Source organism: Trachinotus anak, unplaced genomic scaffold, assembly GCF_046630095.1.
Source record: "Trachinotus anak isolate AG129_WGS33_773 ecotype Australia unplaced genomic scaffold, CSIRO_AGI_Tana_v1 ptg000028l, whole genome shotgun sequence".
Classification (NCBI taxonomy): Eukaryota; Metazoa; Chordata; class Actinopteri; order Carangiformes; family Carangidae; genus Trachinotus; species Trachinotus anak.
The window spans coordinates 8,842,566-8,860,379 of NW_027273879.1; the positions used below are offsets into that span (position 1 = coordinate 8,842,566).

Below are 17,814 nucleotides of genomic sequence, written 5' to 3' on the forward strand. Positions count from 1 at the left end.
TATTTTGTAGTGAAACCCATGGCATTGAACAAATACTGGTCCACCTCTACCTCTTACACAATTTCACTTTTCCAGCAAAAAATCATTTAACAAACTTGTAAGCAACAGAAGCAATATCAGTTCAATACCTTGAAATTTTCCTTGAGTGCTTCTAGGAAGTAGTGGCAGAGTTTGCTAGCTGTGCCAGTTCCAGCCTCTCCTGCTTTGGATGTGAAAAACTTCTCCAAGCGTAGGTAGACAGGCAGCACCTGCTGTAAGGTTGGTCTCCTCTGGCTGCTCAGCTCCAGAGCGGCAAGGCGCAGAGGTGCCAACAGACAAGCCAGTGTGCCCAGCAGATGTTTGTTCAGACCCTGGAGTAGTGGAGCCGTGGCCTTGCTGCGTCCATAAGCCTCACAAATCTGTTCAAAGTGGGCATGGACCTGAAGAAGAGCTTCAGCCATGCGATCCCAGCAAGGAGGAGTGGGGCACTGTGAAGGGCTGCCCTGTGTACCTTCGTCAGTTGTGCTTGTGGATGTGTTGGTGCACTGTTCCTCGCGAACTGCCAGTGTGGTGGAGGAGGAAATATCTCTGCACGTTGACAGAAGCTCCGCAAGCTCATGAAGACCTCGAGCCTGGAGACTGCGCTTCCCAAGAACAGCCTGGACGACGGCACCGAGGGAACACCCTGCGCATCGCAAGCATATCCTCCCCCGGCCGCCGCCACCCAGTGGTGATCCTGCAAATCCCGCTGACCACACCCTGGGCTCTGAGACATACACAGTGCGAATGTCTGACATCACAAACTCAGATAGCACATTCTGCACCCAGTGGTGAACCTGCTCAGGCCCTTCCCTCAGCTCAGCTTCCCTCACACCAAGCACATAGCGCTTCAGTCTCGACCCCTCCACTTGGTAGGCTGTAAGAACATAGCAAGCATCTGGTCCAGATGTCTGGGAGTGGCAGGTAACAGCGATGCCAAGTGAAGCATTGGAGCCTAGAGCACACGTGACCTTGACTTTGACTTGGTTGTACATGCGGGGCAGCTGGCGCAGTGCCAAGGCACTCATGTTGCCAAGAGCATCGCGGGTGGAGTAGGCACCATGACGAGCACCTGTATCCACCAGGGTCTGTGCCAACTTCAGGAAGTCCTTGCTGTTAAGCACATTTAGCATGCTGAGATCTGAACACATTACCCGTAACAGGCGCTCAGCCACCTGCTGTCGCTCCTTCTCAGGTAGTCCATTATTTTCTGCCAGCACAAACAGCAGTTGGATGGATAAGAAGGCAGAGCAAAATAAAACACAAATAATTAGTGTTTTTTTTAATTTGATATATTCACAGAAAACACATAGAAATACACAATCAGAGAAAAATAAAGACATGGTATTAACATGGGACCAAACTGGACTTTTTTTAAAGACCAGATTCACTTGAAACCCAGGGAAATTTAGAGGTTACAGCTAACATTTTTTAAATTATTTTCCCTACAGCTACAGTGTAAAAGAAAATAATCTACATGTCAGAGAAATATAATTATTCATTTTGATTAATTTGACTTATACAGTAGATACAGACAGGAAAGGCAGGGAGAGAGAGGTTTGGCATGTTACAAATTTCCCCAGTGAGAGTCAAACCAGGGAGGTTACAGTTGTATGCTATGCCTCTCAACCACCAAGCGACCATAAAACACCCATTTCTAACCACAAACAGTTCAAAGAGTCAAAGGGTGTAAAAAACCTTTCATGTCCATATATACACTAACTAACAGTCTGAAATGAATGAAGTTGATGGCAGTACTTACGGCTAAGTGTGTGGTTTCTCTGGGAGATACTTTGAGGCTGTATTTGTAGTTTAACTGAGGAATGGGCCTGAGCCTGAGAACCTCTCCACAGCTGCTCCTGAGGACCCGAGGCAGAGGAGGTTTTGGGAGAGTCCCCTTTGGTGTGGTTCTCATTGTCAGCTGAGGAGATAGAGAGATAGAGGATCAGGCAGAGGCGACATTAGTGTGCAAACGTAAATGAAGAAAGTGTATGTTACGCATTTTTTCAGTGGAGAAAAATGTAAAGAATAAAATCATGATATAAAATTAAAGAAAAAAAAAAACAAAAGTCAGCAAAAGAAAGGACAAAAATACATTACTTCGTCTTCCTGAGTCTGTTATTAATAAATTGTGGCTGTGCAATTTCAAGTGAATTGTTTTCTCAGTCAATTTTCAAATAAGATCAGCAACAGATGTTGCTTGGCATATTATAAAATGAAGTCAGTCTCACAGCAATAATTCCAGAAGTAAAAACAAGAGGGCAACACCAAACAGCAAAAATCTGTATAAATAAACATAAATAAATGAATGTAATTATATTTTGTTTTCATTGGTGAAGCCTAGATAATAGTTTTTTAAAACTGTCCAGATAACTGCATAATATTGCAGCATAATTCACATATGAGCATAAACAAACTATACTCAAGTAATTTATCAAGTAAAAAAAACAAACATCTGGTGGTTACAGCTTCTGAAATATGGGTATGTGCTTGCTATTGTTGTTATCATGCCATTGTAAAATTTATATTTTTGTTTCTTTGACTGTTGGCGAGACTAAATGATTTTGTCATGACTTTCAGATGTGGTTGCTTGACATTAGACAAGGTCTTTATTTCTCCCAATTTATATAGATATAGATATATAGATATACATAAATTGATTAATTAATTGAAAAAATATCCAGTAGACAAGACTGCTGTATATTTTCATGGTGAAAGGTATAATGTACAACGCAAAAAACCTATCCAGGAGCCTCAGATCCAGATCTGCAACAACCCTCATTACACCAGTATATTCCTTGGAACTCAAATGTTGTGTTGTGTTATGCAATTCTATGCCTAAACTTCCATAAACAATAAAAAGACTATTTGTTTTCACATGCATTGCAGCCACTGACGGTGTGTTCACATTCTGTATTTGTTTCCCTGTCGAGCTTAACATGCATTTGTAGTCGTGGACTCACCAGCGTGGGACTGCATGTGCTCCAGCAGGTTGTTGTAGAACTGGAACTGGATGCCACAGGCACCACAAGTGTAGGGTTCTAAAAAATCACAAGGCCCAGAAGAGCATTGACTCTTTGTCAGAGGCAAAAATGAAAATACTACGCATTTGTCCACCTACAAGCCTCTATGATCCCTGATCTATACTGGATCTCTGTCAAATGAAGCAGCTCTGAAAGTCAGTCCCACCAAGATGAGTTTGTTTTTGTGATTTTTGCAGCCCGAAGTGGCTCAATTTGCAGAAGCATTCCTAAAATTGTGTTGTAATTTGCAATGGTTTCTTGCACAGTTTTGCATTTAATATCCCCAGTTCAAATGCCCCCACCCCATCCCCTAATTTCCTGTCTGTTCCCAATGTATTGAATCTAATAAACGCAAAAATGTTTACATCTTCAAATTAAAACATTTTAAAATTATCCAACAATCTTTGTCCTCCAAAAGAAAAAAAATTGAACAGCATGAGTCAGCAAACATCATTACAAGACACAGCTATATCTGAACACAATGCAGATGTACAATAAGACTAATGTTAATCATCCTGCTTAGACATTCCCTCGTGATAATGAAGCTAAATGTAGGAAAGCCGTATAATCACAGTGGATTACAGAGAAACTATTTGCACCAAGCAATGACAGATTAACAAAAATTGAAGCATACCAGACTGAAAAAAAAAAATGGTGAAATGAGGAGGAGTGCAGCATGCATATGTTTTTTTTCTGAGCAGGAAGGTGGGGTGGGACTTACTTTGTGTTGTAGAGAAGGAGCTGGCCACCAGAGGGCTTGGAGTTCCTGTGAACAAGAGGATAGGGAGGGAGTTAAGACCACAGACATGGTGAACAATTCTCTATTGCTCTTTTCCCTTGTTTATTCAATTAGTGCTTTATTTTATGTTTACTGATTATTTTCAATATTTTTTGTTTGTGCAAACATGATTCACAATCAAAGAGCATTTCCTTTATAAATCCATTATGTGCTGAGCAATACAAGCCCTTAGAGATTTTGATCAGTGATTGATGGTGATGTTAACTGTATATGATCAATTTCAATACAGTGTCTATTACAGGCACATATTGATTGATATTGATATTGATTTCAGCACTAAGCAGACACATAACAGTTTTCCAAAATCCAAAGCAGACAGATAAGTGGGTGCAAACAAGTCATCACATGCACTGTTTAGACACAGTGAGGAGAAAACTAGAACCACACCCAGAGAGAAAACCTGGGCTGCCTTCTTCTTTTCTATCGATACCACTTCATATACAGCGGCACATAACAGCAAATCCACATATACTGAGAACAAGCTAAAAATGCTTTGAATCTTTAATAAAACTTACAAACTTTTGCAAATTCTGCATCTGCTGGTGCCACGAGGACTGGATTGAACATTACCATTTTTTTAAAAGCTAAATGCTTGCTAGGTGGGACATCACCAACATCGACTTGAGCATAGAAGATGTAACAAGTAACAGTTACCACCAAACTCTTGGGGAGTATGTCAACCAAGCAAATGTGCCAGTTATACTCTATCGCAGCTGATTCACAGTATCTCTGCTGTCCATAGAAAACCACTGAAAGTGGAAAAGGCTTCCACAGAAAGGAGCACAAATCAGCTTAAAGGTAAAGGTAGAGTAATTAATTGCAGTATAATATACTAACATCAAATTCAGCTAAAATCTCCTCATGCTCTACTAACCAACTTGTTTTTCTCCAGCTTTGTCCATTCTGTATGTGTGTTGAAAAAAAATCTGGTGTTCCTACACAGCCCTGGCTCTGTAAATGGAATACGAACAAAGTGGCTCGCACCAAGCCACACAGTGGTATTCAAGCCCATCAGCAAAGGGGGCGTGCTCAGGGGAAAGACTCAGACAAGGGGGAATATTGGCAAAATAAGCAGTGGGAGTGAGAGATGGTAAATCTGGCACATGCTAACAGATAGTGCCAATTTGAGGATTAACAGGGGAAGGAGAAGTAGCATTCTACCCTTCCATCGCTGCCAGACTGTGTTGAGTTTTGAATTGTCTTGATTGGGAGATGGCGGTTGAGAGATAGTTGCAGAGACAGGATGTGATGGTGAGTACATGAAATAAATTTCTACAGGTGGCAGCGTGATGGCGGAATACACTCCACGACATAATTGCATTGTCACGATGGAGAGCTGGATGAGGAACAGCCAAAGAGGAGAAGGTCAGAAGAACAAAAAATTGAAAAAGAAGTGCTACGATCAGGCACCATGAAGAACCACATTAACATTGGTAAAATGACGTTTGTGGGGTGGAGACTGCACAGTCAGACTGGGAAAGAAACAGCCCTGGACTTATCCGCTGTGACTGGCCCACACCCCATATGACAGGCACATAGAGATGGCCGGGACAGCAGAGACAGAGACTGATAGGACCAGTAAAAACTTTATGGATGTTTTGACGGTAGACCGGCCAACTGATGTGGCAGCAGAGCTTCTGCAGGAGCACTGAGGAGAGGGGTGTACTGTTTTGCTCTTGAGTTTAAATATCAACAATCTTTTTCCAGCACTGTTTTCTCTACCTGTAAATGAAGCACTTATGTCTGCACAGCCCACTCGAACTTAAAGCCCCTGAAAATTTCATTTAAAATCCTAAGTCTTGTAAATACTTTCTATAACATTAAATATTAATGACTAAATAAGCAACAAAATTAAAGTCAGAAAAAAAATAGGTACTGGGTTTAACACCTTCATCAGGTGTAACTCAACAGATTCTGATTAGTAATGATTGTAATATTGCTGATTGATGCAGAGAAATGTGAGATGTCAGTTTAGCCCAACCCACTTCAATCCAGTGAGAATAGCACAGACGAAACAGCACAGACAGAAAGCTCCACTGAGAAACAACAAAGACGTTTGTCACTTGCCAGAAAATTCTGTGTTCATGCACAACAACTCTTGTCATTGTAAGAAGCTGATAAAGAAAATATGTTTGCAGCACATGTAACTATAAGACTTGAGTCACTAAGTGAAGTGTGGCAGCTGCTGTCAGAGCCAAAGGTGATCAAACATTGTATTCAAAAAGGTCTGCATTCTCATGATTTGAGTTGGGAGTAGAATAATGACGATAGAGCTCTTGGATTTGTGTTTCATACAGTAAGAATTGATAGGTCATTCAAATTTCTTTACATCCTCTATTCCCCTTCCATCTCAATTTTCAACCAGGGCATTAGTTGCAGGTCACTGTCTGCAGAAAACACTATTTCTGTCTATACTGATATTTACACATACCTGCTTTGCAGCAGAACAGAAAATATGAAAATACTTTTCACCATTCAAGCAGAAATGATATATATCCACACAAAAAGACACATCCACAGATAATAAGTGACTCAGTGCTCACCGCTTGAATTCTGTGAGCTGTTTGTGTCAACCAGACTAGACTGAATCGCACTCTCCAGTTTCCGCCTGAATGGACTGTCTGTTGGTAAAAACACAGTAGAAACAATGAGGGACATGGCCATGCTAAATAATGTGGATAATATTTTCAATTCAAGCTATTAACTACACAACAGTTAAGACGGAGCCAAGTCAATGACATGCAATTTACACTTAATTTCAGTTTAGCATGCAAATCAATCATGCTAACAGCCTTGACAAAGGATTCAAATGTTCATATTACATTTAAATATGGGTTTAATTCCTGTTCTTCATTCCATCTTTTTGACCCAATTCTCAGATGTGAGTGTGTGCCGTGCTTTAAATAGTTCTTTATGGCAGAGTGCTTCTTAGCAGAAAGATTGGGGCGTTCATGTACCACAAAATACCGAACTAGTTGGGAGAAATATCAATGATTTATGACAGCTGGAGAAAAGGTTTTTGTAAAGCAATGGAACAGAGTTATCTAAAACTACAACCCCTGATTTGCACATCATTGCATTCTGTTTTTATTTACATTTTACACAGTGTCCCAACTTTTTTGGAAATGGGGTTGTATCTGCATTATTAACAACAAATGATATGCAATATATTAAGATAATAGGCTTAAGTACAAATCATTGTATTAAATGTTACTTTCTCACAGTCAAGTATCTGACAGACTAGAAAAAGAGGGCTAACATTTGGTAAACAAAAACCAAAAAAAAAAAAATAAAATGCAGTCTGTATCTAATTTTATTGTAATATTTTTAAACATAATTTTGATGTGATTCAGTGCTCGAGGACATTAAAAAAACACAATAATCATAACAAGAAAAAAAAACTTTCCCCATGTATCATCGCTTCAGTTCCGCAAATGTCCATTCACTAAAGGCAAATAGTTTCCAGCAGAAAACACAGTGGCAAGGGCAAAGTGACCCAGAACCTTACATCCAAGCTCTCAGGGTTCTCTTATCCTTTTTTTCCACTGACTCAGTGAAACACACTTAAGCCATAGTGTGGTATGCTTCTGTCCATTTCCAATACACCCTCACAACAGGACTGTTTACCATTATTGTGACGGTCTCTGCCCTCACATCCTGGTAAAATGACTGCACTCGCGTGGTCTTGTGGGTGACCACCAGCTTAGAAAGACATTATTCAACAGTTCAGGCAGTGGGTGTTTGGTCTCTGATCATGTTCACCAAATTGTTTTTTCCATTTTATAAACATCAATTTCTGCTCGGTTTTGACTTGTTTCAAAGAGTGTTACAATTTTTCATGTCGACACCTACAGCCAATTACAAAGCCTTCAACTTCTATGGTAAATATAATGTATGATCTGTAAATATTATACTTGGCTCTAAGATAAAGGTTAAATTAAAAATGCAAACTTACTGCTCTAAGGTTATACACACTACATGATACTAAGATTTCATGACCACATTTCAATTAGTCACCATAAGAATGTACGAGGCATCTCAACTTTGATTAGTACTACACAATACATCAAAACTACTGAAAATGTAAAAGAGAAAAATTATGCTTACTTTTTATCTTTCCAGCTTGGCTGTGGCCAAATTTACTCATATCCATACTACCACATTCCTGCACCCGTGATGTCTTCATATCGAAGGTGCCTACAATCAAGAGAGATCCTCAGAGTTTATTGTAATTCAGTGATCCACATTCAACTAGTAGCATCAAATCTGATGCTACTAATGTTTTTCCTAAAAAAGATGCAAGACTAACATTGTAAAGATTTTTTTTTTAAATAAAAATACTAGCTCTTCCTCCATAGCATATCTTTATAAGAGGTTTAATAGAGTAGGTACAAAGAAACAGAACTGACTTAAATAGGAACTCTAAATTTTAAGTCAGAAATTTTGAAATCCTACAGCATTAAGCAATAACTGAACAGGCTCACCCATCGGTGTGTGAAGAGCAACATGCTCCTGGTATGGGTTGAAGTACTTGTACTGCTTCCCACAGAACTCACAAACATAGCTCCCAGTTTCTAGAGACAAGAACACACACAAACAAAAGGTTTGTTTTCAGCACAATGCATGTTGATGACAAAACCTGTGTCACATCAATTAAGATCCAATTTGTTGGATTAGTTGTGTTCAATCACAAAAAGAAACAGAATTACTTTGTTAATCATGCCTTATGTCACTAAGGAGAAGCAGAAAACAAGAAGTCCTAACAGAGTGGGGAAGAGGAAGGAGCTGGTGATTCTGAACGCATCTTTTCCAGACTGAAAATTCCCATCTAAAAGTTTACATTTAGCAATACCTGAATATTAGAGAAGATAAAAACACAGGGGTCTCCCTGCATAGTGCGATAGTGGAGCTTCACAGTATCTCCCCAATCAGTAGGAGTCATTAGTGCAGTGACAAGTGCAGGCTTCCCACCTGCGAACACTGCCAATTGTGTTTGAAGGGACACCCGCTGCCGTCGGTTGAACCCGCGGTCTCTGCGGAGGTGGGCGAGTGCTTTTTCCCCTGCGAAGGAGGACTTTTGGACTCATGTTCTGAAACCTTTCCAGTGTGGAGTTAGCTCATATGCTTAGTGTTATTATTCTAACATGGATCATCTCCATGACTTAAGATCTTTCAGTACAAACGGTGTCCAATACACTGCACTGGACGCAGGTGGACTCAAGCTATCAAGTAATGGTGTAATGGGAGTGTCAATGCCAAGTAAACAAAGGTTTTAACTCAGATTTCTGATTTTTGTCTTCTCAATAACCAAAAAATTATATCATAAAAAGTTAGCAAATAACTTTGAAACAATGGATTACTGTGACACATGATCTTATTTTAGTCTGTTTCTTCTGCAGGGTTTAACAACACAAAATCCAATAGAGTTTTGTAACCTTGCTCTACTATGATATATTTGTCTTCACCTTTACTTCAGTTTCCGTCACTTTCACCATTTGCAGACATTTTCTATAAAAGAAATGGAACTAATGTTAAAACAAACTAAAATTACATCAAACAGTCTTACTTGGTCCAATTTTCTGATAGGGTTCAACTGGCTCCTCCTCTTTAAGGCCATCTACAGGTAACACCACCTGTTCATAAGGATCTGAGAGAGTTGGGGAAGAAAAGAGGGAACAATTAGTTTCTCACTGAATGCTTAAGCTTAACTTAAAACATAAACTGAAATGTATCATATTGTTCCAAGCATCATCATTCAAACATGTTGACCTACTGACTGTTCAAATTTCATCTTGTTACTTTGTCAATTGTAATTTTGGTCATGTATGCAAGCTTTTCTGCATTTACTTATTTTTTCTTTTGATGGTGGCTTTAACCTAAATCAAATAATGTGCATTGAAGCTAAAACAAAATAAATAAGTAAATAAATAAATACATACACACATAAAATAAAATATCATGTCTCAAATTTTTTTTTGACAGCCCGTTCATTTCAAGGAAACAACACAAAATAATAATAACATAACAACAGACAGGTTGAGTCGCCAGGGCATATATGAGTATTGTTTCTTTTCTGCTTACAGTGAAAAGTGTCAAGGGCATCCCAATATTTACTTACTTATTTATACCTTTTCTCCTATGATTTACTTGGAGTGATACTCTGTAGTTAAGGACTAAATAGTAAGTTAGTTAGTTAAGAAAACAGCCTGCCTGAAATACACTTCACCTGAGACAGACTATTATTAGTGACAGACTATTACTTCTCACTTGATTGTGTATTTTTATTTAATTTTTTTTAGTAAAAAGGTTTGTTTTTCTGATCTACTCCTCTTTACCATGCCACTCAGCTTTTGCTGCTGTGAGGTTCTGCAGCTACAGGACAGTGTGAAATGGAAAGTTCACTTATGAATGGCTTCCAAGTTCAAGTCTTGGAGTTTCAAAGAAGAAATAAATTGTCATGCAAATTGTCCAAAAACTCCTGGTTACCATCAACTGCATGCAGGTCACGGTGCTCCTGGAAGCAGCTGTAGTACTTATACTTCTTGCCACAGATGTCACAGGAATAACGGAAGCTACCTGTAGATTTACACATAGAGACAGGCAGCATTTATATACAGAACTAAACACACAGACAGGCAGACAAAGGGTGTCATTTTTTTTAATCAATTCTTAATTTTTCAGTGCACTGGGTTGAAATTTGTACTGAACATCCAAGAAACACTAAGATCATTTGCAACAGGCATTTATGCAAATTGTTGTTACTGAATGTTTTGCAGTAACTAAATTAATTTTTACCTGAGCAAAGAGTCTTTTCATTTTCAAAAACTGATATCTCCAATAGTTTTCACTTTCTTGCAACCTAATTGTGAGTCTGTGTTGTATTAATATAGTTCTATCACATGTAAAAGTTATTTGGTCCTGTATAAAGAACCACAGATCTACAGAGTGCCACAGATCTTGCTTAATATTGCTTCAGTTAAAAACAAAACAAAATAAAACACACAATTTTTATTTTGACTACATATTTTCCAAGAAAAATGTTAATGAAACTTTTTTTAATGCAATATGGTAATATTCATTACAGATATACAAAAAATAAAAAATAAAGATGTTATATTACTTCATCATTTAATACCTTTTTGAAAAATTGTCTTACTTTTCACTGCCTGTATTATTACATGATGTGGTTTTATTTCATAGGTAGATATTTGTACTATGTTGACTTCAAGGTTTTCTATATCTGTTTTTCATTGGGTTCAGTTCAGTTGCACACTAGATAGGGTCATCTTGTGCCATCTGTCTGGACAAAACATTATTCTTAGTTCCTTACCTCATTCAAATACTGTGATATTTAGTTCTTGAGGTATTTTTGCCTTAAAAATAAAAAGGAAGCATGTTCATCTGGATGCCATGTATTATGTGTGTGTGTATACAAAGAATGGCAAAAATGATGACATTTAGCACTGAGGTCCAAAATTCATAACTAAAAAAGGATTCGGAGTAAAGCTAAAGGTTTTTTCAAGGTCCCATGAATTTAATAGAAGTTTCCACAGGATTTTTTTTCAAGACAATCCATGACATGAACTAGGAGGTCCTCGGTTAGTTGGTGTGGAATGAGGCAGGATTTTGTGGTTGAATGCATCGCAAACTGCAGTCTGGGTAGATAATAACCTAAAACTAATAAAGGAAGAACAAAACTTTGCTTTGCTGCTCACATAACAGTACATAAAGCAGGAGAGAAGGATGAGGGTATGTGGAGAGACTTAAACTGGATGATGGACATTACAGGTGCAGTGCATACACTTTAACCAACTGAACCACAACACACTGTAATGTAATATGTTCGGAGCAGCAGTAGAACGAACACTTTGTACACCAAGGTCTTCCAATTGCTTTTCACACTTAATTTGCAGAGAAGTATTTCATGGCACCACATACTGTAAGTAGGCTCAGACAGAGCAGAATTGTGATTTTAGTCATTCTGCATTTGAAAAATAGATGATAAACAAATAAGTTTAAAATACACAGGACACGATTTGACTGCATTGGAACAGACAGACAGAGAGGGAGGCTAAATGAGATTAGATAAACAAAACAAAGAGGCAAATGAATCCCTGGGGGGGAAGAGTGAAAGAGAAGTTCATCATGATAAGATTATTTTATTTTCTAATATCTGCATATAAACAAAGCTTTAAAAATATATGTATGCAAAAGAAAGTGGATTGGCACTCATGGTACTAAAGAGAGAGCCACAGCCAAGTCTTAGAGCTCAACACCATCAATCTGTCTGATTTTTTTACATCAAGATCCATAACTTATTCCCTGAGAATTTGACGAAAGTGTCTAAAAATGTCCCATCTCACAATGTTGGGTTAAGTGATCTGCCCTTTTAACAAGATTGGCACCTAAATTGAATGGCTTCTTCCATGGCTCATGCCCCATCCCTTCAAGGCAAATCAAAATTTTTGCATAATTCTGCCTTCAAACTATCAAGCAACCAACAAACAAACATTCTTAACCTCCTCAAAAAAAAAAAAAAAAAAAAGTTAAGGCACATTAAGGAAAAATCCTATGTAAATTACCTCATTCTGTATTTAACATTTTTATAACATATAATTAATTATACATATATATACACATACATACATACATTATTATACATTATTATTATTCATTTTCACAGCCAGCTCTTGCTGAGTGAAAGGCCATGAGGGATGCAGATGACTTGTTCTGCTCTTGCTGACTTTGTTGCAGTGCAATGCATTGTGCATCCAGGTGGCTGTTGACAATTAAGAACACCTGAAGTGCCTTTTGGCACAGCAGTGAAATCCTGTCTGAAGGCAATCTGTTACATAAACAGCACAGAGCAATTGTAAGACAAAATCCATTTCTAACCTCCTCTCTCCAGTCCAGTGACAGAGGCTAGTCTTCTCTCCATAATAATGGGTCTGACTGATGTTGCCCCAGCTGAAGGCCCCTCACCTCACACACCCATGAGACAAATGTTTTACCATTTTGTAGCACAGCAACAGCTTCTAAGTTTTCTGCAGTGCATTCTGACTCTGTTAATTCAATCAGCCGTATTCTTGGCTGAGTTCCAGAGGTATTTCAAAGATCTGTTCAAATACTGTGCAAAATATTCTACAGCAGAAAATAAACTATTCTACAACCCTGTCCCCAAAAAAGTTGAGACACTTTGTAAAATTTAAATGAAAACAGAATGTGAGGATGCGCAAATCATGTAAACCCATATTTAATTGAAGACAACATATCAAATGTTGAAACTGAGAAAATTTATTGTTTTATGAAAAATATATGCTCAATTTGAATTTGATACCAGCAACACATGTCACAGAAGTTGGGACAGGGGCATGTTTTACCACTGTGTTGCATCACCTCTTCTTTTAACAACAATCTGTAAATGTTTGGGAGCTGAGGAGATCAGTTGCTGGAGTTTTGAAAGTGCAATATTGTCCTATTCTTGCCTGTTATAGGATTTCAACTGCTCAACAGTTCGGGTCTCCTTTGTCGTATTTTTTATTTCATGATGTGCCAAATGTTTTCAGTGGGTGACAGGTCTGGACTGCAGGCAGGCCAGTTTAGTGTCTGGACTCTTCTTTTGCGGAGCCATGCTGTTGTTATACATGCAGGATGCGGTTTGGATTGTTTTGCTGAAATATACAAGGCCTTCTCTTAAAAAGACGTTGTCTGGATAGCAGCATATGTTGCTCCAAAATGTGCATGTACTGTTTGTTCAGCATTAATGGAGCCTTCCCAGATGTGCAAGCTATCCAAGCCATGGGCTCTAATGCACCCCCATACCACCACGGATGCTGGCTTTTGAACTGTGCACTGATAACAAGCTGGATGGTCCCTCTCCTCTTTAGCCCTGAGGATGCAGTGTGCATGATTTCCAAAAAGAATTTGAAATTTTGATTTGTCAGGGCACAGGACAGTTTTCCATTTCGCCTCAGACCATCTTAAATGAACTCAGGCCCAGAGAGGTCAGCAATGTTTCTGGATCATGTTTAGATATGGTTTCTTCTTTGCATGGTAGCGTTTCAACCTGAATTTGTGGATGCAACAATAAACTGTGTTCACAGACAATAGTTTTCAGAAGTGTTCCCAAGCCGTCGTGTCTGTTTTTAATGCAGTGCCACCGGAGGACCCAACGATCACAGCCATCCAATATTGGTTTTCGCCCTTTGTCACTTACATACAGAGATTTCTCCTGATTCTCTGAAACTTTTAATGATATTATGAACCGTAGATGCTGAAATTCCCAAATTCTTTGCTATTTTTTCGCAGAGGAACATTATTCTTAAATTGTGCACTATTTGCCCACGCATCTCCACATCCCCTCCATCTTCACTTCACAGAGGCTCTGCCTCTCTTTTGTTTTTTTTTGTCTTTTGTTGCCCCTTTTCCACCTTTTTCTAAACACATTGCTGGCATCAAATTCAAATTAAACATATATTTTTCATAAAACATGGAAATTTCAGCATTTTAACATTTGATATGTTGTCTTTGTTCTATTTTCAATTAAATCTGGGTTTACATGATTTGCAAATCATCACATTCTGTTTTTATTTACATTTCCCAAGTTTCCCGAGTCCCAATTGTTTCGGGAACAGGGTTGTACTCTGGAGTGATCATTTTTAAGTCTGAAAAAATGTCTATCTATACTTTAAGAAGTAAGATAACCTTTGACAAAATGTATTTTCAAAATTTTGTACTTTTACTTTTCCTGTGATTTTCACAGCAAAAGGGTTCTTGCAGGTTTTGCTTAATTGGATACAAGGACATTCAGCTACAAAAGTGATTATTAGGGAAGGGTTAGGCTAACTGTAATTGCATTTAATAACACCTCAAGGCTTCAATAGCAGGCATATTCTATAATTTCCCCACCAATTAACACAATTAAAACTATCTTCCACAAATTAGTGGATCCCTAGCAGTTGTCAGTACAATTAAAGTTCACACAACAGCATTACTGCAAGCATAGGTATGAATGTGTCATTCAGCGTACACTGATGAAACAGTGACAACATTTGGATGGTTATGGATGCCTGATCATTGCATGTTGAACTTGCCTCTGCACTGTCATGTTTCTGTGCACTGTCCATTACACAGTCATGACAACTTTCAACATCCTCTGATTGGTGCGTTTCTATTATAATTCAACCAACTGGATGTTAAATCCTGCCCGCTGGTTTTGTTGGATGACTATGAGAGATTTTCGAAAAGAAGCCAGGGGAAATCCTGCCACTATTCAAATTAAGGTGAAATTTGGCATTCCCATTTAAAGCACTAAAACCATGACATATTTCACATTCAAATGTGAAAGAAGAAAAACATGGAATTTGCATTTCCAGGTTGCACAGGTTGCACACAGCCTGACAATTAAGCAAAACTGAAAATGCAATGTCCATTTCTCATTTGATTTCACAATCAACATGACAGAGTTATGCTTGTAAATTGACTTTTCCTTTTAATTCTGACAATGGTGTAAAATGGGTGTGTAGGAAGCTTGATAATTATTTCTCATGTTGTGCTAATGTTGTCAGTTATTTTTAGACTTAGCCTTTAGGATTTAGTCAAATTTTCTGCATGATGGCAAAGGGATATTCTGAGATGGTTCAGAAATATGAACTCATGTTACCAAGAATCCTACTGTTTTTGTACCAATTCATGTACATAGTCCTAGCCACAAATCGATTCTACATTTTCCAATGTATAATGATCCATTTGAGCTGAACCTAACCATTCATTCTGCTGTGATCCTTCTTCAAGCCTTCAGCCACATTCAGGCTGATAAACAATTTTTAAACACAGCACACTTAGACTTAGATTACTTTATAACGTGAACACTGTATTTCTTCTGCTATCTTGCAATCAGCACGACAAAAGATAAAATTGTTTTAAGTGTGATAACTCTGTCTCAGAGTAAAACATTGGTAAAACTCTATGGAATGTTTTGGCAACGATGATTTGTCAAACTAAACTTCCTGGTCTCGGCTGTACCTGAAGTAAAACATGCCCACCACCCCCTGCATCTTTTTTTAATTGTAGAGCTGTTTTTGGTCTGAACGCCCACTTAAGCTTTTTTTTTTTTTTTTTTTTTAAAGCATTCTAACCATGCTCCCAAAATACTCTCTTCAACTCCAAGTACTCCTCCACAACACTCCAGCCAAAATTCTTCTTCCAATGCGGGATATTTCACGAACCAAACTAATTGGGAAATCCAGGCTTGTTATCAGCTGGCCTGACTTAATTTTCTCCAGTTGGTTTTAAAATGCAGTCTTGCAATGATTGCAAATGAGATTTTATAGAAACCAATCATTACGGACAAGTCTGGTCTAATGCAGGCTTTAAATCAAGATTATTATAACACCATATCTTCACTATGCTGCCTTTGGTCTCAGATTTAAACTTCTTTTGGTCACTGATGCATTTTTGTTTTCTTTTCTTTTTTTTTAAATATTTATCAAATTAATTGCTACAAAAACAGGTTATGGTTTGTGTCAGCACGTGTTATCTTTACTTATGGCCATGTTCTTTTGGGGACACTTGGGGACTGCTCATGGAAGCATGTTATATTTGAAAATACACTCATAAACTGGCATGCCAGTCATTATCAAGTATAAAGTCAAATTATGTGATGTCAACCAAAAATGCATTACAGCAGCCTATCTGGCCTACTTATCGACACTGTCACAGACCTTTTGGTTACACCGCAATTGTATTCCTCATACGGGTAAAAAGAAATACTGTTGTTCTGTCTGCATAAAGATGATTGTTCTTTCTTTTCCCTTTTGCCATGTTGATACTGCTGTCTTTAAGCGATGTGCACATTCACATAATGACTGCTGAGAGTGTGTGTAGGAAGCTTTATAAATAACTCAAGTACTACTCTGAGGTAAGAGTATTTTTAGTCTAATCAAACTTTCACGGTGATTCCTGGGAGTGATTTCAAGATGGCTGATAAATACAGGCCCTGGCAGCTGATATGTGATGCCATTAAAAGAGCAACATCCCCATACCTGGAAACCGCCATTTATTTTCATAGGTAGCGTCAGGTTTTCCTCTGCTGAATTAGAGGAAACTGGTGCTGTCAGACAACAAGGATCCAGTGTGTTACTGTTTTGGCTTTGAGGCCGTAGACTTAAATTCTCTCTGTTTTAAGCCCCATCCCCCTACCCCACTCAAAAATGTGTTTTGCTTATTGTTACGGCAGTTAGATGTTTGACCTTCACTGCGCAGAATGTAGTATGTACAGAGTTTGTTTTCACAATCATCTGCTGAGGGGAGAATGTTCTCTGCACTCACCTCAGGTCTCAGTTTACAGTGTATGTACCATCAGGATTTGTGACATCACAACTAGTCTGGTAGACTAATCATGGTCCAACATGCAACTTAAACAAGGCTGATGCAGAAAATTGAAACCCCCAGTACATTGAGAATTGACTTTTCAGTGAAGTAGTAGAAATTTTGAGTTAGAAGTTTTTATGGGAAAGCCCTATCAGACACAAATTATTCAAAGAGTATTTTTATATCTTTGAGTCACAAAGTCCATAATCAATTAATTTTGATTCAATTTGATTTGTTTCAATACTCTACCACGCAAAGAAGAAACCATATCTAAACATGATCCAGAAACATTGCCATCTTCTCTGGGCCTGGGCTCATTTAAGATGGTCAGAGGCGAAATGAAAAACTGTCCTGTGGTCTGACAAATCAAAATTTCAAATTCTTTTTGAAAATCATGGACGCTCTGTCCTCCGGGCTACAGAGGAGAAGGGCCATCCAGCTTGTTATCAGTGGACACTTCAAAAGCCAGAATCCATGATGTCATGGGAGTGCATTAGTGCCCATGGCTTTGGTAGCTTGCACATCTGGGAAGGCTCCATTAATGCTGAACAGTAAATACAGGTTGTTGGAGCAACAGATGCTGCCATCCAGACTTTTTCAGAG

At 38.4% G+C, this 17,814-nt stretch overlaps 1 protein-coding gene across 7 annotated transcripts in view; it reads right to left on the reverse strand.

The window, feature by feature from the left end:
• znf618 (zinc finger protein 618) overlaps positions 1 to 17,814 on the reverse strand; it is a 38,459-nt gene that overhangs the window by 5,873 nt on the left and 14,772 nt on the right. For 4 of the 7 annotated variants that reach the window (XM_071465707.1, XM_071465709.1, XM_071465706.1 and 1 more), the window contains exons 6-15: positions 10,327 to 10,416; positions 9,407 to 9,487; positions 8,812 to 8,901; positions 8,325 to 8,414; positions 7,948 to 8,037; positions 6,384 to 6,461; positions 3,763 to 3,807; positions 2,982 to 3,059; positions 1,781 to 1,939; positions 129 to 1,228 (exon numbers count right to left, since the gene is read on the reverse strand). In XM_071465707.1, the coding sequence (XP_071321808.1) occupies positions 129 to 1,228; positions 1,781 to 1,939; positions 2,982 to 3,059; positions 3,763 to 3,807; positions 6,384 to 6,461; positions 7,948 to 8,037; positions 8,325 to 8,414; positions 8,812 to 8,901; positions 9,407 to 9,487; positions 10,327 to 10,416 (1,901 nt within the window). The remainder of the gene's footprint in view (positions 1 to 128; positions 1,229 to 1,780; positions 1,940 to 2,981; positions 3,060 to 3,762; positions 3,808 to 6,383; positions 6,462 to 7,947; positions 8,038 to 8,324; positions 8,415 to 8,811; positions 8,902 to 9,406; positions 9,488 to 10,326; positions 10,417 to 17,814) is intronic. The other 3 variants (XM_071465713.1, XM_071465711.1, XM_071465710.1) reach the window with 2 other exon arrangements.